This window comes from Carlito syrichta, unplaced genomic scaffold (genome assembly GCF_000164805.1).
Source record: "Carlito syrichta isolate Samal-C Ts95f unplaced genomic scaffold, Tarsius_syrichta-2.0.1 Scaffold306819, whole genome shotgun sequence".
Taxonomy (NCBI): domain Eukaryota; kingdom Metazoa; phylum Chordata; class Mammalia; order Primates; family Tarsiidae; genus Carlito; species Carlito syrichta.
In genome coordinates, this window is record NW_007250915.1 from 83,154 (window position 1) to 106,032 (window position 22,879).

The 22,879-nt window shown below is 59.4% G+C and overlaps 1 protein-coding gene across 1 annotated transcript; it reads left to right on the forward strand.

Annotated features, from left to right (window-relative positions):
• Positions 1 to 6: 6 nt before the first annotated feature.
• On the forward strand, positions 7 to 21,094 carry ELN (elastin; the record flags this gene model as incomplete). Its single annotated transcript, XM_021715184.1, has 21 exons — positions 7 to 163; positions 5,797 to 5,859; positions 7,035 to 7,064; positions 7,575 to 7,607; positions 11,026 to 11,061; positions 11,552 to 11,641; positions 11,940 to 12,002; positions 12,055 to 12,153; positions 12,872 to 12,913; positions 13,894 to 13,965; positions 14,183 to 14,212; positions 14,673 to 14,744; positions 15,637 to 15,678; positions 16,096 to 16,155; positions 16,412 to 16,462; positions 17,737 to 17,814; positions 17,899 to 17,964; positions 18,531 to 18,671; positions 20,107 to 20,160; positions 20,705 to 20,836; positions 21,053 to 21,094. Coding segments are annotated over exons 1-21 (1,378 nt in total), but the record flags the coding sequence as incomplete, so codon positions are not given.
• Positions 21,095 to 22,879: the final 1,785 nt, after the last annotated feature.

A 22,879-nucleotide genomic window follows, 5' to 3' on the forward strand; every position in this document is an offset into this window, starting at 1 on the left:
CCCTCACAGCCGACGAGGCAGCAATTACGCTTTGGGGATAAAACGAGGCGTGGAGAGCAGGCTGGGGCATTTCTCCCCGAGATGGCGGGTCTGACGGCGACGGCCCCGCGGCCCGGAGTCCTGCTGCTCCTGCTGTCCATCCTGCACCCCTCGCGGCCCGGAGGTAAGGGCCCCTCGCCCCGGTCCCCGGCGCTGCCAGCAGCGGCAGTCCTCCCGGCCAGGTGGCTGGACTCACCGGGAGACCCTTCATCTCCGGGTCCTCCGAGGGGTCCCAGGCAGGAGGCCCTCCTCGGCACCCGGGTCCTCGGACCGCGCCCCCCGGGAGCCAGTCCCGTGTCCAGGGAGAACCTGTCCAACAGACGCCCTGGACTCGGGAGGGTCCCAGGGCGGCATTCAGGCTTTGCTGCCCTGTCTCGCCCCGTGCCCGCCCCGTGAGAGCACTTTGAGGAAGCGCTCCGTAGGCACTGGCGGTCTGCACACCTGTGGAGGGGACCTAGGTTGGGGACCAGCTCAGCTTCAGTGACCTCAGCAGGTTCCTTGACCCCTGGGATGTCAGGATGACCCTCTGAGGAAGGCCAGGGCTTGGTTGATGGTGGGATTGCAGGTTGGAAAGCGACAGCTGTGTTCTGTCCCCGGCGAGGAGGGCTGGGACGACCGGGTATGCCCACGGGTGTGTTCGTATGGGCGTGTGGGCGCGCGCACGCATGACGAGAGCATCCAGGTGTGCCTGTGCGCCTATGCTCAGATGTGTCACTGAACAGGGGAAGGGCTTTCTGGGAGGGCTGAGTGCCGGCTCACAGGCTCATCCCCGGACAGGTGTATGTGTATGTCTGGGGGAGGTATGGGAAGGTGTCTGTCAGTGCGTGCACAAGGCTGCCACTGGCAGACATGTACACCTGGGAGAGCTGGTGTCCAGGTGTGTCACTGGGTGTGGATTGTCACTGTGCGCGTTGCTGAGCGTGTACAGATTGTGCACAAGTGCCTATGTGCGTGTGTGTGTGGACACGGAACACAGCATAGGAAGGCAAGCTGGGGAAAGTGTCTGTCACCTGGCAGAGGGAGTGCAGCCGGTGGCAGAGGCTGGAGTAGACCTCAGGGCGTTGCTGGACCACCTCTGAGGTGCGCCCCAACCCCGGGTGAGCTGGTCATCAGGTTCAAGGGTGCCCCCTGTGGGGCTGCTACAGTGGCCAGCGAGGGGACACTGACCAGATGGGCCAAGAAAGTGCCGCTCATGGGCCAGGAGGTGGGGGGCCTAGGGAGGTCTGGTGTCCATGGACGTCCTCCTTGCCATGAGAACCAAACCTTGAGTGGGGAGCAGGGAGGCCGCAGGGTGGAGTCAGGGGCCTGGGCAGGAGCAGCAGCTGTTTCCGTGAGATTGACCGGCTGGGCCCGCGGCAGCGAGCGGGGACTTCCTGTGTGGGGTCCACTCCTGGACGCGAATGAGGCCCAGGGACGTGGGCTCCAACAGGCGGGATCAGCAGGGGCAGCGAGCCAGGGCTTGGGGGCGGCAGCTCCAGGCCTGTCTGTGCCTCCTCCCCAGATGTACCCCCCAAACACCTGCCTGTCCCCCCTTCCCTGACAGTGCCGCCACCGACAGCCTGACGGTTAACAACCCCGGCCACCTTGAGAGTTGGGAATGATCAGCATCACTTGACAGCCAGGGAAACTGAGGCTGGGCAGGCCAAGACAGCTCCTGGGGGCTGGGGGCTTCATACCAGCCAGCTCTCTATGCCTGGTCAAACGATGAGGGGCTTGGGGCTGAGATAACAGGTGACTTTGGGGAGGGGCGGGTCTGGGGCTGAGTCCTTCCAGGAGAGTCCTGGGCAGAGTGAGCCCTGTCCTCGTAGCCTCGGTGACACCACGAAGGGCTCTGCTGGCCCTGTTCTTTGCAAAGATGGATCTCAGCTCTGTCCCGGGTGGCCAGACTCGCTGGGTCCAAATAAGGGGGCGTGTGCACCGATGAGGCCTTCTGGGGTTTTCACACAGCTGACTCAAGCCTGGAGGGGCCCTGGTCACGTGCTCCCCAGCACCACCTGGCTGTCCCAGAGAGGAGGGGACCCCTTATGCACGTTCCCCAGCTCTGGGGAACCGTGTTGGGGTGCGGGGGGGGGGGAACAAGAGAACTTCCCGGCAAGAGCAAACTGCCCAGCCCCCTCACTGTTTAGAGAGAGAGCCAGAGAAACCAAACCAGGTATAATTCTCTCCCCATCCCCCAGAAGTAGCGACAGGGGGGTTTTGTTTTTGTTTTTTTGCTTTTGTTTTTCCTTTCTGATTTCAGAGCTGAAGACGATTTGGAGCAGGGGTTTTCCACCTGGCTGTGCATTCGAGCTCCCCCTGCCCCAAGAATTCCTCTTTGATTTGGTCTGGGGAGGGGCCTGAACACAGAGACTTGTAAAGCTCCCCAGGTGACGGATGGATCGCCAGGGCCCAGAGGCTCTGGCTTGAAGGTTGACACTCCCGCTGCGAGTGTCTGCTGGAGCCTCGGTAGGAGGGCAAATGTGCCCCCGTGCGGGAGGGGAGGGGACAGAGTCATCCACCGGAGGACAGATTGTTTTTGAAAAAACCCTGGCAGCCTTCTCCATGCGAACAACAAACAGCTTCGTGCGGTCTTATCTGCTCCCCAAGCCGGCCCCCTGGACTTTGGCTTGGCAAAGCCCCCTGCCAAGGCTGGCTGGCCCGGCTCACTCCCAGACAGCCTCTTTGAACCTGGAGCCCAGGGCCCCGGGCAGAAGGCCCTGCGTGTGACCGGGGTCAGCTGCGGGTCCTGGACCAGGTCCTCCGGCTCGCTGGCTCTCTGTTTTCCTGGCTGCAAAATGGGGAGACATGTCCCTGCCCGAAATATCTCCTAGGGACAGTGGGGGAGTCTGGCATGTCACATCTGAAAAAAGGAATGCACCAAATAAGAGGGCCCTGGGATTATCCATGTTTTCAAACGATATATATTCTCTTATTCAGAGTTTGCTAACTCGGGCCGATCAGTCCTTATAATTAGTGAATTAGTGTACGTGTCTAAGGTTTAATTCTCCCTCTCGCGACTCACGCCAAGTTTTGTCTAGTGGGGGGCAGCTGAGGTGTAAACAGACATGCAGGATGGAGAAGACAGACAGGAGAGGGTGGGGGGAGGCCTGGAGGAGTCCCAGGAAACCCAGGGAGCCTTCACAGAAGAAGTGACATGGGAGTCAGCTTTTGTAAGACAGGAAAAGGTTTGAGAGGCTGTCAGCGAATGAGAGGTAAGTCTCAGTGCATGAGGTTCTGGCCGGCAGAATGGGAGAGACGGAGGAGCAGATTCTATCTCGAGAGGAGGAAGACCTCTCTGGAGGCAGACCTGGCGGCATCGGGAGGTGGTGATTTTCCCGTCGCCGGAGGTGTGTTAGCAGAGGTACAAGGGACGTTTGTGGAAGGAGCTCCGGGCCAGGCCAGAAGACCGTTAGGATCCCCGAGAGTCTAGGATCGCGAGGCTAAGATGCAAGAGACAAGTTCCACCCCGGGCTCGTGGGTGGAACAAGCCAAACCCACATAAAACAAGACAAGTGCACTCCGGGCCAGCTGCTCAGGCCCGTGCAGCAGCAGCAGCGCTGGGGAGAGCCGTGGGCTGGGGAGGGAAGCGGGGAGACCGAGCTCGGCCGCGGCGGGAGCGTAGGACTTGGAGGGAGGCGAGGGCACTCCTGGCGGGAGGAACGGCTCGTGCCAAGGAGGCGCGGTGGGAATGCCCCACGGGGAGTGGGGAGGAGGCTGCTGCCTTTTCAGAGCCCTTTATCAAGTCCTGTCCCCGTCTGTTCTTGCCTCTCCTGCACTCAGAGAGAGAAGGGCCGGAATTCTCTGCAGCCCCTGAGCCTTCTCCATTTCCTCTGTGCACCATGGGCCTCAAAACCTCAAGTTCCCCAGGCTGACACGGTTCAGGCGTGGAGCTTGGCAAACACCGCCGGGGTCTGCATTGCGGGGCTAGAGTCGGGAGGGGGGGGGGAGGGGAGGCGAAGACCGTTGCCAGGGTGTGGGAGAGCAGAACCCCGGGAGGGAGGAAGTCGGGGTTCAGCCAGGCCAGAGGGCTTGACAGGCCCAAACGGGGAGACCCTTAGGGCGGTTGGGGACGGAACAGGCCAGAGCCAGATCCACAGGCACCTCCCTGCCCCCCTCCACCTAATGCACCCATCATTTATTGAGCACCTACTGTGTCCCCAGCCCTGGGCCACGCACTGTACTGCACAGTGGGAGAAAATGGAAACTACGGGTTGCCCTCTTTTTATTTTTGAGCACATTCTGCGTGCCAGATCCAGGACAGGACATGGCCTTTGACTTGAACCCTTTGACAACTTGCAGCCACCTGGCAAGGCAGTCGTTATCAGCCACAGACTACAAAAAAAGGAAACTGAGGCTCAGAGAGGTTAAGTGACTTGCCCAAGGCCACACAGCCAGGATAGAAGCCAGAGAGATCTACCCCGAGCGCTCCATTCTTCTCAGCCACCACATTGTTCCCCACAGTCATCTCTGGACCCGGAGAGCAGAGAGGAGGAGCAAGAGGGCTGTGAGGAAGGAGGGAGCGGAGAGAGGAAGGAGAGAGGCCGAGGCGAGAGACGCTGAGAGCCAGCGCTGAGAGCTGGAGGCCAGAGCCAGGGAAGGCATCAAAGGCCCGAGGCAGGCCATGTGTGCGCTTGGCAGCCGATGACAGGGCCCAAGTCCCCATTCCCGGCAGACCCAGCCCCCTGCAGTCACCGCTCTGAGTCCCGGGGCTCTGACCAGACCGCCTGCACACTCCAGGCCTGGACTGCAGTCCCTGGGGGGCCACGGGCCCTGGGAGGGGGTGGCGCCAGGGCCTTGGCACAGGGTGGCCGTGACGGCCCAGCCGCCCAGACCCTGCTGGACTGCAGCTGAGGCCGACTGGGCCCCAGGGCCGGCAAGCCCAGCTGGACAGTGCCGCCAGGCCGCGGAGGCCGGACGTCTGGCTGCAGGGCCTTCCTGGACATACGGCAGAGCTGCCTGACGCTGTCCCCCGTCCCCACCCACCCCAGCGAGGCTCCCCAGGGCCCCGTTTGGGACCCGTCTGTTGTCATGACGATGGCTCAGGCCCGGGTCTGGGGCCAGCCTCGCCGTGTTCCCCCGCGAGAGCCCAAGGGGACACTCGTGATCCTGCCTGGCCAGTGAATTCGCTTTTCCTTAGGAAACTATTCACTTTGCTCATTCATGGTGTCCCCCTCTGGCCCTGGCGCCTCCTAAGACAGCCCCGTGTCAGCCAGCCAGAGCCCCACCCAGGCGCGGCTGCCCAGTGGCTGAGGACGCTGACCTCACGCCGTCCTATCAGTGTGGGAATGGCTGCGTTTTGCCGGCAGCTGCATCTCCTTACTGCTAGTTGTGGCAGCCCGGCCTGCCCTCCCACGGCTCCCCCCCTGCCGGGCTACTCAGCTCCAGGGAGGGTGGGCTGCCTGCTGAGACCCAGGCCCCCCATGGCCCGCTCCCTGGCTGCAGGCTACCGCCTCCAAGGAGGACCCGGTGACACAGCAAGAAGCATCCTTCTCAGAGGGGTGACCTGGGTCTGGATCCGGGCTTCACCGCTTTACAGCTGTGTGGCCCCGGGCACCTCCCTTAACCTTTCTGGGCCTGATTTCACATCTGTTAAAACCATGACGAGGAGCCCTGCCCTTCCAACCTCACAGGCCACTTTGAGGAGCAAGAATGAGAATACACCCTGTAAACAGAAACTGCTTTGGAGACAAGCAATGTCATTATCATCATTGCCACCATCCCTGTCTCCGTACTTGTATCAGTTCTGGCTCATGGAAGATTCTACCTGCTTCCTTCCAGGGGTCCCTGGGGCCATTCCTGGTGGAGTTCCTGGTGGGGTTCCGGGAGGAGTCTATTACCCAGGTAACGTACATGAAACCTTCACACCCAGGTAAGGCGTCCGGCGATGGTGCTTGTAGGAGCCCCACATTGTGACACGGCAGAAGGCACAGACATTGACACACCTACCACCAAGGACCCAGAAGTCGTGCCCACTTAAGGAGACACGGTCTTTCAGCTTTTGAGAGAGTACATTTTCTAAAAGATGCAGCCCAGTGCTTGGTGCGTTGGAAGGTGGGCAACCTCACACTTGCCTGCTGCAGAGAGGTTCCCAGTCTTCCAACCATGAATCCCACTCTTGGGAGTTCATTCCAAGGCAGTAATTGAAAAGAAGAGAAAAGGAATCTGCATCAAGGTTCATGGGAGTGTTATTTGCAATACATGCAAAATGACAAATCACCTGACAGGAGGGTGTGAACAATTAGGTAGCTGTAAAAAAGTCTGAATATGCCTTCTGTCATGCAAGAGGGTAAGTTTCTGAAGTAAAAATAGGCTGGGCACAGTGGCTCAAGCCTGTCATCCCAGCACTTTGGGAGGCCGAGGCGAGAGGATTGCCTGAGTCCCCGGGTTCGAGACCAGCCTGGGCAACATGGTGAGACCTCATCTCTACAATAAAAAAAAAAATAGCTGGGTGTAGTAGCATGTACCTGTAGTTCCGGCTACTTGGAGGGCTGAGGCCGAAGGATTGCTGGAGCTCAGTGGGTCGACACTGGGGTGGCCATGAGCGTGCCACCGCACTCCAGCCTGGGTGACAGAGTGAGATTCCAACTCAAAAAAAAAAAAAAGAAAAAGAAGCAAGACTGAAGTAAAAATAATATAAAAGCAATGACTATGGGCAGAGGGAGACAGGGAACACCCTCCCTCAAAAAAAGAAATGGACAGAATGGTAGGGTCTTTTAATTTAGAAAAAAAAAAAAAGCATGATTTTTTTTCAAGCCAATGAAAAATCAGAAGTCACATTTTCAGTACTCAAAAAGTATTTGAGCGTTCAGAACTGACATAGAAGTGGGGGAGCCACCTGTACTCCCCCAGATACAGACGGGATTGTTGGCCCGTGAGACAGATGGGGAAACTGAGGCTCACAGAGGACAGGACTTGCTTAAGGTCATGTAGCTAAGCAAAGACGGACTTGACCATGACTGGGGTGGAGAGCTGGCCTGACAGGGGAACTGATGGTTCTCCCCTCTCTTTCTCCACAGGGGCTGGTCTCGGAGGCCTGGGAGGAGGAGGTGAGCTCAGAAACCATGCATGTTCCTCACTGAAAGGGTCTGGGGCTCCCACATGTGTGCTCAGCCCTGAGGACCCCAGGAGGCCCAAGCATCAGGGGCCCCCTGATTTCACAGACAGAGCATCTGGGGAAGAGACGTGTCTGAGAACCAGAACCCACTGGCCTCCCAGGACTCCCTCCAGGCTCTTTCTCTAGAGACGTCTTTCCTTCTTTCATCTCTCCTTGGGCCCTCAAAAACTCCCCTGCCAAGCCCACTGCGCGGGTAGCACTGTCCCCTTTTGAAGCGGAGAACCTGGGTCTCAGAGAGTGTGGACCACAAATCAAGGGCAGTGCTGGGTTCCTGGCAGCTGCGTGACCAAGGCGGGGTACCCTCCCCAGTGGCCCTTTTAGGACCTGGGGCGTGAGATCCCACACCACCCTCACTCTGACCAAAGTGGGGCAGGTAGAGGTGAATAAATAATAGGGCAGGTAGGCTGGGGCTCCCCATTCACTCTGTCTCTTCCCTCCGCAGCACTGGGGCCTGGAGGCAAACCGCCCAAGCCAGGTAAGACCCGGGACCTCGGGACACTGAGAGCCAGCGCGAGAAGGGACTGAACTGCAAGGTTGGGTGCCTGGCAGGGAAGCCAAGGGCATGGCGAGGAAGGGAGACGTGGGCGGCATCAGCCCCCCAGGTACGAGCAGGCAGACTCGGGCCCCGGGGCTACAGGGACAGAGGCTGGAGACAGCTGGATGGCCATCCTTTGTGAGGTGTGCCCAGCCGCCTGGAGACTCCCCTCTGGCCAGTCCCAAAGACAGCCCTGGTGCTGGAGGCAAAGGTGGGACTTGCCCTGGTTCCAGGGATCCCCAGGCCTGCAAAGTGGCACTCTGGGGCTCAGATGTAGATGGCTGGCCCCAGACTCTACCTGGGTGACCCACTGACCCTTGACCCCAGACCAGAGACCCCACACGGCCCTGACCTTGAAGCCAATCTGAGCCTTATCCTGACTCCAGACGGAATCCTGGTCTCGAGCTGAATTCTGACCCCACATCCAGCCCCGGGCCTCACCCCAGGCTGAACCCTGACTCTGGCCCCAGATCAGCTTAAGCTCGGTCTCGGGCCAAGCCCTGACCCCCAAGCCTGGGCCGAGCGCTGACCCTGGCTCCAGAGGAGCGCCCATCCTGATCTCAAGCCCCTTCCAGCTGGGTCCAGACCACGGAGTTTTCCAGTAAGAAGGTGTGGCTGGATCTATCCTGGCCTCGCCCCCGGGGCCGGGATCTGCCACCAGGACTAACACTCAGCTCCAGGGAACGCACCCCCAGGAAGGAGGGGAGGCGGGTCCCTCCGGGAAACACGGGCGGATGAGGAGCAGGTGGAGGAAGTGGTGTCTCTGTCCAGATTCACGGCCCTTCGTCGTGAGACGCTCCACATGTGGCCTCGGCCCCCCAGCCGGCGCCGTGTTGCCCTGGCTCTGAAGCCCCAGGCTCCGGGACACAGTTGGGATGTCCAAGAGCTCTTATGAAATCCTGATGGCTGATGATTCAAGTGCAAATCAATCTACAAGACCCAGACTCCCCTTCACTGAAGAAGGCCCATCTGGGTTGTGAAACCGCAGGGCTGGGGCCAGACGAGGCAGGCGGAGGGGAGGGGGCTCCTGGGGCTTACCTCGTGCCCCTGCCAGCATCTGCACCCCGTCTTCCTGGAGGAGCAAGGGATCTCAGCAGGGTCTCTGATGGTGGAGAGGATACGGGGAAGGGCTGGACCAGCAAAGGCGGGGAGGTCGGGCTGTGCTTGGCCTAGAAGACCCCACCTTGGAGGTCATGCTCGCAAAGCTAGAGGGTGCGTTGATTGGCCCCGTGGGCAGCAGCGGACACATGGCAGGTTGTGATTAAACACTGGAGGAAAGACTGAGACCGCTGCATACAGAGTTTAGCATGGATGGCTGCTACAGAGTTTAGCATGGATGGCTGCTACATGGATGAAGCTTTGATTCATGAAAGATTTAGGTTAGACCTCCAAAAGAACTTCCAGCTCAGGGAGGAGGAGTAGACCCAAAAGAAAGTCAGCATCTCCTTTGATGAAAAGGGCACTGTCCCCAGGCAGAGGGCTACATTCCGTGACCCAGTCCCCTCTGAGATCATCTTCCAGCCTCAGGAGTCAGGGCCACAAAAGCCTTGGCAGACCCCTCTGGCGCCCCCAGGGAAGCTCCCCACATCCGGGCCTGGGGGGATGTCCGGGCCTGCCCAGGCAGGACGGAATGGGGCACAGGCAGCGTGTGTCGTGCCTGGGAACAATTAATCCCTTGGTGATAGCGGGTGGGTGGCCTGGCAGCTGTGCCCGCACGTGGGTGCCCCGGGCGCTGGGGCCGGCCCTCCCAGGGCACTCGGCGGGGGACCCGGCAGCTGGGAGCCTGCTCTACCCACACCCTGAGCCCCAGCTGGAGGCCAGCCGCCCACCAAGAGGGGCACGGGCAGTGACAGGAAGGAGCAGGTTGCACGCACTCGGTGCATCCCGGTCACAAGCTCTCTGGTCCCAGGGGACATCGTGGCCACTTTGTAGACGGGAAAACTGAGTCCCAGGGAGGTGGAGGGACCTGCTGGGACCCACGCAGAGAGGGTAGACACAGCAGGATCCTCATGCAGACATCTCTCTGACTCCAGAAAGAAAGAGGCGTGGACTGGCTGGGCCCCTGGGCTCCCAGCTGTGGTCGGCTCCATCCCCGCTTTCTCCTCCTTTCCAGGTGCTGGACTCCTCGGCACATTCGGGCCAGGTGAGCCCATAAGAAGGAGTACAAGCAGGGGCAGAGCTGGTCTGGTCAGAGGGCAGCCCTAGAACCAAAACAATTTGGGGTGGGGCCGTGGGAAAACAGGCCGGCAGAGGGGTTGCCTGCACCCCGCACAGAGGCCTGGCCTCACCCCCAGCCTTTTCTCACTTCCCGTCCACCTCCTCCCAGCCCCTGTGTAGACAGGAAAGGTCTGAGCATGTCCCCTGCCCTCTCGGAGTTCAGGAAACAGCCTTGGCTTGGGAGAAGCCACGGCCAGAGCTGGGAGGGTGAGAGGGAACAGGCTCCGGGTGCCGGGAATTGGGTCCTGCCCGACCTCCATGCCACTCCCACCTGGAGGTCGAGGCCGTCTTACAGAGGGCTGGCTGCCTTTCAGAGGGGTCCAGGTCACGCCGGCAGGAAACGAGGGGGCGGAGGGCTAGTTGGAAGGGAGACTGCACCCAGGGGTGGCTCAGCAGGCCCCATGGCCGAAACTGGTCCCCAGAGAGTGCTTGCCCCTGGGGCTCGGGACCCTGGCAGCCGGGACTGGCATTTGCAGGCGAGATTCTCATGTAATTGGAAACAAACCCAGCACGGTTGTGAACTCCAACCCACTTGCCCATCCGTCCTGGCCAGGGCCGTGGAATGTCTCGGGGGGGTGGGGGGAGACGGAGCAATTGGGCCCAGATGTGGGAAGGAGAGAGCCAGAGGGACCCATTTGGCTTCTCATAAACGTCTTAGCAAGGCGGCTCTGGACTGCACAGGCTGGATGGAAGGACACACGGCTTGTGGGGACATGGGGGACATCCAGATGCAGGTGAAGGAGAGGGGCTGATTTGGGGGCGTTTGCAAGGGAGCAGAAGAGAGGCCGCACTGGCCAGAGGGAGGTCTTGCTTACAAATGCCGCTCTGCTCCAACCCTCGCAGAATGTCCTGCCTGATCCTGCGGGCTGGCAGGCCTTCTAGGAGAAGCACAGGCCTGGCCCGGGCTCGTTAGAGAGCACAGCACCATCCCAGCACAGCATATAACAGTTGGTCACTAAACAGTGGCTGTTATGCTATCAGGATCACCCTCAATACCAAAGCCTTAGGGACCTGAGAGTCTGCACGCTGATCACAGCACAGCCAGGTTCCTGCCTGACTCCAGAGACCCTTCCCATCCCGAGCCCCGGGATGATACCCACACACCAACCTCTCCTCACCTGTGTCTGTCTCTTCCCTGCAGGTGCCGGAGGGCTCGTGGGTGGTGGACTGGGAGCAGGTGAGTACTGCCACCAGGCAAGATGACCCTCTGGGAGTCAGCCGCAGAGCCCAGCCCAGGGCATCTGCCTGGTGTGGAAGGCAGTCCAGGGTACAGAGGTAGGGGCCAGACTCCTTCCTGGGCACTGATGGGGCCTGATGCTGACACCACCTGCTCCGAGCACCTGCCCAGCTGGGTACCTGGTAGGTTATCACACAGTGATGGGGGCTGAGGCCCAGAGGTCAGGGAAACAGAGTCACTCAGTTCAGCAGGGGTCCAGGAAGGCATTCCAGAGGAGGTGGGTGTGGAAGATTGACCCCAAAGACCCACACAGTGCTGACCCATTAACCGCCAGCACAGAATCCGGGCCTGGTGAGCAGAGGTCACCGCTTGGTCTTGATGTCCGTCAGAGAGCTGGGGAGCCTTGAATGTGCTTCCTGACCAGGGCAGGGGCTTAGGAGTCTCCAGGGGTGCGGTAGCTCAGGACCTCTCCCCATCCTTCCCTCCGCAGGGCTCGGCTTTCCTGCAGGCACCTTCCCGGGGGCTCTGGTGCCCGGTGGAGCAGCCGGCGCGGCGGCAGCCTACAAAGCTGCCAAGGCTGGTGAGTGGCACCCTGGGACACACCAGACACCCTCTGGCTTCTGTGGACCTCCCACTTTGCAAAGAGCCTTCCCCACGTCCCACTGGGAGGCAGGTGGGCGAGACCCTTCTCTCCCACGGACTGAGGCTCGGGAGGTTGCTACCTGTGCCCAGTCTCAAAGTGGGTTGGTGGCAGGGCCAGACCCGGGTGCTGAGCCCTCAACATGCAGCCCAAGGCCCTTCTTCCTTCCCGCCGTCCCTTGCAAGACGCCTCACCCCTCCCTCTCCTGATTCAGCAGGTGCCGGGCTTGGCGTGGGAGGAGTCGGCGGCCTCGGTGGCATCGGCGGCGTCGGTGGCATCGGTGGTTTAGGAGTATCTACAGGTATGGCCCTAGCCCCGGGCTCCCGAGGGGAAGCCTGCAGGCCCGGGTGGAGCCCACTGTGACGCTGCCCTTTCCCTGCCAGGTGCGGTGGTGCCTCAGCCCGGAGCTGGAGTTGGTGTTGGAGCCGGAGCAAAGCCTGGGAAAGTGCCTGGTGAGTGTGGATTCTCTGGGACGGGAGGACAGAGGGCAGAGAGGGCCAGAGACAGAAGAACAGGGTTTCTCCACTCCCCCCGCACTGGGAGGGCAAGGGCGGGCCTGGCCGAGTAGGGCAGGGGCATAGCCAGGCCCAGAGCTTGGCACCCCACCTGCGAGATGGAGAGAGGGCCCTGGCCTACCTCACGGGCCCTTCTCCTGGGACCTCAGAGCAGAAAGAGAACTCAGAGGCAGGCTCTGTGGCAGGTTGGCAGGTGGCAGATGGGGAAACCAAGGTTCGGGATAGCGAGTCAGTGTGAAAGCTTGCAGCCAGTCCTGGCAGAGTAGGCGAGCCTGGTGTCCTCCGACTCCCCATGGGGTGCTCGTTCTGCCACACCAAGTCCTTTAGGAAGTGACTTCAGGTTAAACCAAAGGCTGCCTGAGTCCACACAGCAGGGAGGGGACATCTGGAAGCTGTTAGCCAGAGGTGGGCTGGCCCGGCCGGTCGTGTAAACAGGCTCCAGGAGACGGAGAGAATCCACGCAGAGAAGGGTTTGCAGATGGCTTCCAAAGCTCGTGGGAGGAGGGCTGCGGCCACCCCACATCTGTCCCTGGCGGCTCCCGTCGGGCCCAGGGGCTGCTGGTTTGGGAGCCCTGGCGCTGCCTGGGAGGGAAGGGCTGGGGAGGGGTTCCCTGCAGGCTGAGCTGCTGCTCATGGCGCTTTCTTTTGGCCACAGGTGTGGGGCTTCCGGGCGTATACCCAGGTGGAGTGCTGCCAGGCACAGGTGAGGGCAGAAAGGAGGAGGAGAACCCCACAGGAAGAAAGACAGCCTCTGTCAACCTCCCTGGTGGCCCGTAAACTCCCCTCCAAGCAGAGGCCACCAGAGGCCTTAGGTCCTGGCCAGTGCTGTCTCCCTGAGCATCAAAGCTCAGGCTGACGGCCGAAAAGGCTCCCCCATTCCCACCTCCCCCCAAGCTCAGCCAGCTTCCCGGCCCCACCCAAGCCCTGATCCCAGGCCCAGACCATTGTCACAGCCTGAGGCAGGTCCCCGAGGACAGACCCCAGTGTGACCAGCTGCTTCCCAAAAGCTGTGAGTCACCAGGGGGCCCGCCCAGTGAGTCTGCCCTGCCAGAGACCCCAAAGAGCTGCCCCCTCAACCTCCGCTCCCTGCCAGGGCCTGACCACCCCGCCCAACATGTGACCTCCTGAATTCCCCCAAAAGCCCAGATTTAGGCTGCTCGGCGGGATTTGCTGACAGAGTGGTCCTCCCTCCCCCTCCCTGCTCCTGGCCAAGGCGGCCCAGCCCTAGGGGTGACAGAAGTGGGAGACACCAGCACGTGGGTCCCCAGCAGCAGCAGGAAGATGGCTTTGAGGGCCTGGGTGGAGTGAGCATCGAACCAGAGCCGCATAGGGCACGGGCTTCGCAGCCCACGGCGAGCCCTCCGCACACTGGCTTTCCCTGTCTTTGCCTTCTCCGTGGAGGGTGGTCAGGGCGGCTTTAGAGATTAACTCTGGCGTACAGATGAGGCTGACTGAGACACGAGCTCACATGGCTGGGAAATAGGATTAAAGCTCAGATCCTCTGACCTTGAGCCAGACAGGGAGGAAAGTCAACACAAGCCACCCCGTGAGCCGTGCCTGTCACTGACGGGCCTTAGGGAGGTCAGCTGGGGGACCCGAGGATCGGAGAGGGGGCCAGTCAGGCCTGCAAGGCCTGCCTTCACGCCTCACTGCGGGGCCCTTTCTGCCTCCCCGCAGGAGCTCGGTTCCCTGGTGTGGGAGTGCTCCCTGGAGTTCCCACTGGAACGGGCGTCAAGGCCAAGGCCCCAGGTATGCAGCCGGCTGGGCGGGGCGGGGTGGGGGGTGCTGTGATGGGACTGTCCAACCACCATCCTGCCAGGGAGTGGGGCAGGTGAGATCCCAGCCTTGCTCGGGGCCCTCTGGATGGCACCCCTTGTGCTCCAACCCTGGTGCAGCTGGCAAGAATGGGCAGCCCATGCTCAGAAATCCCAGTGCCAGGGCTGGTGACGGCTCTTTGTCATTGCAGGCGGAGGTGGAGCTTTTGCCGGAATCCCAGGTGAGGCAAAGCGGGCAGGGACGGCAAAGCAGTCGGCCAGGCAGGGACTCTCGCCCTGGGAGGCACTGGGCACCTAGAATCCCATTCAGGCCTGCCCAGTTTCCCTCAGGCCTGCCGCCCTGGGCCTTGGGCTGGCTTCAGCACAAAATGGGCCAGCCCAGGCCCTCACATGCATAGCAGCCCAGACAAGCCCACTTCACCCACCAGTCTATGCCAAGGGCTGCAGGCCCAAAGTAGAGCTCCAGTCCCAAGAGGAAGAGAGTCCGGCAACCTCCTAGAAGAAGGGACCATCGCTGGGGAGTGCTTAGCTGACCCACAAGGGAGAGGCAGCGAGGCCTTCTAGGCAGGATGGCCTCTGGGCACTGTGGGGAGCTGCTTCTGTCCGAGCAGAGGTGGAATGTGAGGCAGAGGGCTTGGAAGGGGCTGCCGGGACACGAGAGTACCCTCTTTACTCTCACAGGGGTTGGACCCTTTGGGGGCCAGCAGCCTGGAGTCCCACTGGGGTACCCCATCAAAGCACCCAAGCTGCCAGGTAAGTCAGAGGGCTAGTTCAAGAGGCATGACTCGCTGGGCCTCCCTGCAGAGAAGTCAGCCTGAGGGGGCTTTGTCTGGCCAGATGTCTTTGTGGGGGGTAGGGAAACCTGGATATCGAAGCCCACCTTGGTTGCCAGCTGAGGAGAGCACGGAGAAGTCAGTCCTGCCGGCGTCAGACTCATACCCACGAACACGCATGCACATGCACACACATACACAGAGACCCATGACCCCGATGGGAAGCCATTTGTGTTGATGGTGAGAATCACCCTTCATCCGCCAGGCTCAGTGGTTCACATCTGTAATCCCAGCACTTTGGGAGGCCAAGGCTGGAGGTTCACTTGAAGCCAAGAGTTTGAGACCAGCCTGGGCAACATAGCGAGATCCCCCCAAAATTATAAACAAATTAGTGGGACACACATCTGTTCTGACAGCGACTTGGGAGGCTGAAACAGGAGGATCACTTGAGCCCAAGAGTTCAAGGCTGCAGTGAACTATGATCACGCAACTATACACCAGCCTGGGCATCAGAGCAAGACCCTGGCTCTAAAAACAAATAAATAGATAGATAAGTAAATAAATAGGAAACACCATTCATCAGAAAGGCCCCTCTGACATCGACCTAGCTGCACCCCCAGCCCCCCTGCCCCAATCAGTTCAGACGATGAGAAGCTACTAGGACCCTAGGGCCGTGGTGGGTGGATGTCCCATCAGGCCTGGGAGCAGGGGTGGCCTCTCCCTCCTCCACCCAGGGCCTCGGCTCTCCTGAGAGCCTCTGGGACCCTCGTGGGGTGTTCTCAGTACCTGTAGGGGCAAGTCTGTCCGCTCGGGTAGGTAGGAGCCCAGCAAGGTGCAGACAAGCCCCTTACCCCGGCCTGCCCTCTCCCCAGGTGGCTACGGACTGCCCTACAGCACTGGAAAGCTGCCCTATGGTGAGTAAGGCCCTCCTAGACTATGGGCTTCCAGTTCTTTCCAGCTCCAGGGTCCCGGCAAGGGCGCTGTGGCCCCAGCTCTGGGCCAGGAGAACACCTAACTGGAGCGGGGTGGAGTCTCGGAGTGGGACTCGCTAAAGGAAAGAGCATGGAATTTGGACCCAGACGGTCCGGTTCTCAATCCCGGCCCTTCCCTTTATGGATAACAAGGCCTCGGATGAGCCATTTTGCTTCTCTGAGCCTCGGTGTCCCGGTCTGTAAAATGAGAATGATGATCCCACCCACATTTATATTTGTTTTCACGCCGGCTGGAGGTGACAAGGTGGAGAGCCAGGGCAGCCTGGGCCCTGAGGGCAGGGCAGGAGAGGGCAGCAGTGAAGTCTGCACAATGACCGCCGCGCTCTCTCCGTTCCGCAGGCTACGGGCCCGGAGGAGTGGCTGGTGCAGCCGGCAAGGCCGGCTACCCGACGGGGACCGGTAAGAAGGGTTCACCTCGCTGCCAGCGGCAGGGCTGACCAGGGTCTCTCCAGAAGGCAAGTTGCCCCCCCCCGCCTCCGGACCCTGCTCTGGACCTAGAGAAGGATCCCAGGCGGGGGCAGCTCGGTCAGCCTCTGCCTCCCGTGGTGAAGACCCCACCCTTACCTGTATGTCAGTGGGTTGATTCTCTCAGGGCTGGGGACCGGTGGGCTCTGGAGATGTAGGGACGCCGTTTTCAGGCTCTTTCTCTCCCCAGGGGTTGGCTCCCAGGCTGCAGCAGCGGCAGCTAAAGCAGCAGCAAAGTTTGGTGAGTATCCCTGGAGTTCCCACCTGCCAGGCCCCAGGCTCCAGCCTCTCCATCCCCATTACGACCAAGAGCCTGCCTGAGGACTCATGACCACCACGGCCGACCCCCCATTAATTCTCCATCCCTCCCTCCCCTAACTCCTATCCTCCCCCATCCCTCTATTATTCATTCACCTATCCTTCCACCTTTCCCTTCCTCCATTCTCCCTCCACCCTTCCATCTCCTTACTAATCTATCCCTTCTCCCCCCATCTCTTCATTCAATAATCCATCCCCCCTCCCCCCACCCATTCATTTCAGCCATCAGGGACAGATTGTAGGAATCGGCACTGTCAGAGGAGTTGTGACGGAGGCGTTATTTCGACCTGGGGGAAATGAAGAAGGCTTTCCAGAGAAAGCACCCCTTGATTCGGGCCTGAAAATATAAGGGTGGAGTTTGCCACGTGGTTCAGACAGGGAGGAGGAGGCCGAGCAGAGGGAATGGGCACCACGGTGGTTAGAAAGATGATTTTAGGTGGTGCGTATACGAGCCTTGAAAACACTTAATAGTTGTAGGTCAGTTTAATGTGTACTATAAAAATTTTAACTCCCTCCTGAAGCCAGTGAGCCCTTGGATAGCACTGCTGCAGGTGGGACACGGCCTTCCCGTGCCCATGCGGTTGGCAGAATGGGCATCTGTCCCCTACCCAGGAAATCCCCCGCTCAGGGTCAGACCCCTAGGGCTGAAGAACTGTCCTTCCTCCTGGGTGCCCCCCCAGCCCCAGAGCTGAGAATGTGGGCGAGCCGGGCCTGCACCTCGAGGCCCTGCGAGCCCCCGCCAGGCCCTGAGACTCGTGGCTGATGGGGACGGCTGGAATGTGGGAACAGGAGAGGGGGCCGCGAGGGGCTGCCAGAGCCAGGCGGCCAGGCACTTGGATTACAAACTTGGCGGAGTCCTCGGAACACAGGGAAAGGAAGCTTGGACATTCCTGCCGGGGCCCCTCTGGCCCGGGGAGCGGCCGCTTGTGGTTTCTCAGTATGTGGCAGTGATTAGAATGAGATTTGCCTAAAAACATACAAGTCCCTTAATGAGTGTGTTGAAACGGACACTTTGGGGGTGAGTCAAAGAACAGAAGGGTGGGGTGGGGGCCTCCCCAGGCAGGCCCAGCTGGAGACGCCTGGGCCCCATTCCCGGAGGGGATTGCACTGGTGAAAGGGCTGGCCTCCGAGTGGCCTGCCTGCCCAGCCTCAGAAGGGGGCTTGGGAAGCCATATTATGCCGTCCCCATCCCAACAGGTGCTGGAGGAGCAGGAGTCCTCCCTGGGGGCGCCATTCCTGGGGCCGGGGCAATTCCTGGGATTGGAGGCATTGCAGGTAGGGCCTGCCCCAGCAGGGGATGGGGGTGTCCTCAAGAGGACCACGGGGCAAGGACCTTACCTTCTGTGGCTATCTTTCCAGGGGCTGGGACTCCAGCGGCTGCCGCTGCTGCAAAGGCAGCCGCCAAGGCAGCCAAGTATGGTGAGTGTCCCTTGGGGTGGCAGGCCCAGGGCTTGGCCTGCCCAGGCCTCTGCCTGGGCCTTGGAGACCTTGGTCCCGTAAGGCTGGATGGACGTGGCCTTTGCCCACCTATGCCAGCCTCCCCACCGCCACCCCGGACATGCGTTGTTCATGCCCCTTGGCTTTGCTCCTCTGGTCACTCTAGCTAGGATGCCATCTCCATTGCTCCACTGATGGACTCAGCGGGGGGGGGGCCTGTGGAGCACCTGGCTCCTCCCACTTTTTCCCAGGGTCCACCCACAGGCCTCTGCTGCATCTACTGTCAGTGTGCCCAATGCAAGGATATCTACTTTGCTTTAGAAATAGATCACGCCTCTTCCCAGCCCCAGCCCCAGAATTTGAGCTCTGTAGGGACCATCTTAGTCCCTCCCATCTCTCTGACGACTTGTGTCCATGTGGAGGGAATGTCAACCCACCTTTGATCCTGCACTCAGGACCAGCGGTCACGCCCAAAACTCCCCTCAACCACTGCCCTTGGCAGCGTCCTGAGCTGCCCAGGGGCCTGGAGAACAATCCTTTTCCTTCCACAGGAGCTGGAGGCTTAGTGCCTGATGGGACAGGCTTTGGCCGGGGAGTAGTTGGCGTGCCAGGTGTCGGCGTGCCAGGGGTCCCAGGCGTTGGCGTCCCAGGTGTCAGCGTCCCAGGTGTCGGCATCCCAGGTGTAGGAGTTCCAGGTGTTGTGGTCCCAGGAGTTGGTGAGCTGAGCTGTGTGTGTGTGTGTGTGTGTGTGTGTGTGTGTGTGGTGTGCATGTGTGTAAGAGAGAAATATAGAGACTATTGCTAAAACTTTTAGGTTTTCCCAACATCTCACCCATCTGTCCATACCCTTGGCCAAGGCTTATGCCCTCATCCTCTCTCCCCTGGGCTATAACCACCTCTCAATTAGCTACTGCCAAGATCATCTTCTCCAATTAACTTTCTGGCTATCAGAGTGCTCCCAGGGGCAGGAACCATGTTTTCTTCATCTCTGTGTCCCCAGCCCTTAGCTGAGTAGGTACTCAGATTATGGGGGATGGATAAATGGATAGGTAGAAGGGTGGATGGATAGATGGGTGGGTGGGTAGATGGATGGATGGATGGATGGGTGAGTGGATGGATGGATGGATGGATGGATGGATGGATAGATGGATGGATAGGTAGGTGAATGGATGGATGGGTGCGTGGATGGATGGATGGGTGCATGGGCAGATGGACATTGTTTGGGCAGATGAGTTGCCATGTGGACAAGTAGGCAAATTTATGGGTGAGAGAGTGGGTATGTTGGTGGAGGATGGACAGACACAAGGATGGGTGGATAAATGGAGAGATAGGTGAAAAGGTAGCTAGATACATGAGTGGTTAGGTGGAAAGACAGATGGAGATAAGTGGTTAGAAGGATGTGGCCGGGCTCAGTGGCTCACACCTGTCCTTTGGGAGGCTGAGGTGGGAGGACTGCTTGAGCCCAGGAGTATGAGACCAGCCTGGACAACATGGCGAGACCTCACCTCTACAAAAAATGTTTAAAAACAGCCAGGCATGGTGGCATGTGCCCATAGTCCCGGCTACTCAGGAGGCTGAGTTGGAAAGACCACTTGAGTTCAGGAGGTCAAGGCTGCAGTGAGCCACAAGCATGCACTGCAGTCCAGCCTGGGCGACAGAATGAGACTCTGATTAAAAAGAAGAAGAAGGATGGGTGGATGAGCACCTGGTTGGATAAGCAGATAAGTAGCTGGATAGACGGAGGGTGGACAGGCAGTTGCCAAATGGATGGCTGGATAGATAGTTAGGTGAATCACTAGATAGTCAGATGAGTGGGTAAGTCGACGGAGAGAGGAGTGCATGCGTCGACGAGAATTGGGTTGGGCGGGTGGATGGAGGGCCAAGGGTAGACAGACAAGTGGACAGATAAAGAGATGGCTCAGTGGGTGGGTGGGTGGGTGGGGAAAGTTGGGTAGGCAAACAGACAAATGCGTGGATGGAGATGTGCGTGAGCGAATGGATGTGTGGACAACTCTGTTGACTTCATTGATAGAAGATGGACAACAGACAGAGGAGTGAACAGAGGGATACGTAGTGAGCATCTGTTCTCCATCCTCTCCTGAGCATTGCTGTCTCCCTTGGTCTCCCCAGGTGCTGTGTCACCAGCTGCGGCTGCTAAAGCAGCTGCCAAGGCAGCCAAATACGGTGAGTGTCATGCTAGTAGCTCTGCCCACCCTGCCCTGGCCTTTGCTTGCCAGAACTAAAGGATTCTCATCTCCTTGCCCCGAGAAGGGGAGTGACTTACCTAGGGTCACAGAGCAACTCGCTGGCAGAGCTGAGGGCCTGGGGGCCTCCGGACAATATCTCCCCCAAGGGTCTCCCGCCACGAGGCTACAGGGCTGAGCAGTCAGGCAGTCCCAGGAAGGCAGTCCCAGTGGGGAGAGCGACCTTGACCCTCCCTTCCCTGGCCAGAGCCCACTTGGAAGAGCCCGATCCTGGCTGGGGATACGGAACCTCCAAACATAGGGTTCCTCCCCAAGTGCTCAGAGAAGAAAGAGGTTAGAAGAGGCCTGAGGGGTGTTGGTAAAGGCTCGTGGTGAGGGTTGCTTGGGGACTGACAATGTCCCGTCCTGCCTGGACCAGGCTTGGGGGAAGCTCGCCTCCTCTTTCCTAGTCGACCAGCACCTCCGGGGCCCTCCTAGCCTCTCTCACTAAGGTCCTCTCCCACTGCATTGTCTTCCCTCCTCAGGGGCCAGAGCCGGAGTCGGAGTCGGAGGCATTCCCACCTACGGGGTTGGTGCTGGGGGCATTCCCGGCTACGGCGTCCCCGGAGTCGGAGGCATCCCTGGAGTCGGAGGTGTTCCCGGAGCTGGCCTCTCCCGTGAGATATCCTGGGAGATCGGCTGAGAAGGGGTGGGGGCTTCTCTTCTGCTGGACTGTACAGGGACAGCGGGCATTGTGGATCCTGCTTGAATATGCTCAGGGCGGGGCTAGGGAGGCGGTGGCGAGACCTTCAGGGCCTTGGGGGCAGGAGAAGTAAGCGCGGCCCAGCTGTCACCAGGCAAGACTTCTGAGGGTCTTTCTCGTTTCCTCATAGCTGCAGCCCAGGCAGCCGCTGCCGCCAAAGCTGCCAAGTATGGTGAGTGTGCCGCCTTACCTCTCCCCAACACCCGCTCTCCCAGGGTCCCCACGCCACGCTCAGAGCTGCCCTCCAGCATGGAGGCACACACCTGCCTCCCGGGCTGAAACAGCCTGGGTCAAGGTCACCCATCTCCCGCCCCATCTTGGGCCCAGGTCACACATCTTCTGCCCCGTCTTCCAAAGCTATGCTCGACTCCACGGCCCTCGCTGGTGGCCCACCGTTAGGACTATGGGCGGGTGGCCTGGCCATCACCCCAGCCCACACCAGAGAGCTGAAGGTGCCAGGTCACCGTTCCGTGCCTCCTCCCGCGGTCCCACCCCCAACTCCCCCAAGAGGTGGGCACTAGGAGGGGCAGGACTGGACACGCTTCACTCCTGGCAGGTGCTGCAGGAGCTGGGGCTCTGGGCGGGCTGGTGCCAGGCGCTGGAGGCGTAGTCCCAGGCGTGCCGGGGACCGGAGGAGTGCCAGGTGAGCTGCACCCCCGGCCCGGAGGCGGGGCCCTGGAGTTGACCCGAGTCGACTGCACCTCTTCACAGATGGGAAGACTGAGTCCAGGGATGGAGAAGAGGGGAAGCCACCTCCCCTAGACTAGTCTGGAGTGTTCTGGCTGCCGAGGGAACCTGGGAAGTCCCCTCCCTACCTGGGGAGGCTCAGGGACGTCAGCCGGCTGGGCGTCGGAGCCCATCTCTGCCCGGGTTGGGTGATCTCATTTACTCCGTGGGGCCTTTCTGGTTCCTTACCAAGTGGAAGAACTTGTCACCCTTGGCTCCCCTGTGCCCTTTCTTCTCCTCTCTTCAGAGGCCAAAGGGAAGAGAGTGAGTGACCGTGACATTAAGTGACAACCTTTCTCGGTTGTCTTTCCCATCAGGTTTCTCTTCTGCATTCCTTCTTCTTTCTGGGAGAAAACTCCCTTCTGGGTTTCCTCAAGAAATGAGTCATTTCCTGCAAAAGTTGCGGATACAGACACTATTAGGGCTTTTTAGTTTTTTGTCTTTTTGAGTTGGAGTCTCACTCTGTTGCCCAGACTGGAGTGCAGTGGCCGCTCCCGGCCACCGCAGCCTCGACCTGCTGGGCTCCGGCGATCCTTCTGCCTCAGCCTTCCGAGTAGCTGGAACCACAGGCGCGCGCTACCATGCCCGGCTCATTGTTGATTTATTGTAGAGATGAGGTCTCGCCAAGTTGCCCAGGCGGGTCTCGAACCCGCGGGCTCAGGCAATCCACTCACCTCGGCCTCGCAAAGGTGCAGGATTACAGGCTGAGCCACTGAGCCTGGCTAAAAGTTGATTTTTTAAAAAGCTAAACAAAATCAACAAGTCTTTAACTAGACTAAAAAAAAAAAAAGAGAAGACTCAAATAAATACAAGAAAGAATGAATGAAGAGACATTATAAGTGGTAACACAAAAATACAAAGGATCATATGAGATTACTATGAACAATTATACACCAAAAAATTGGATGGTCTAGAAGAAATGAATAAATTCATAGAAACATAAAACCTACCAAGACTAAATCATGAAGAAATAAAAAATCTGGATAGACTGACAATGAGTAAGGAGAATGAGTCAGTATTAAAAAAGTCTCTAATCAAAGGAAAGTCCAGTATCTTTTGGGTTCACTAATGAATCTTACCAAATATTTAAAAAGAACTAGCATGAATTATTCTCGAACTTAAAAAAAAAGTGAAGAGGAGGAAATACATCCAAACCTCTTTTACGAGGCTAGCATTACTCTTGAAAACAGAGGCCTTCCTGGAACAAGAGTTAATCAAAAATTAACATGGT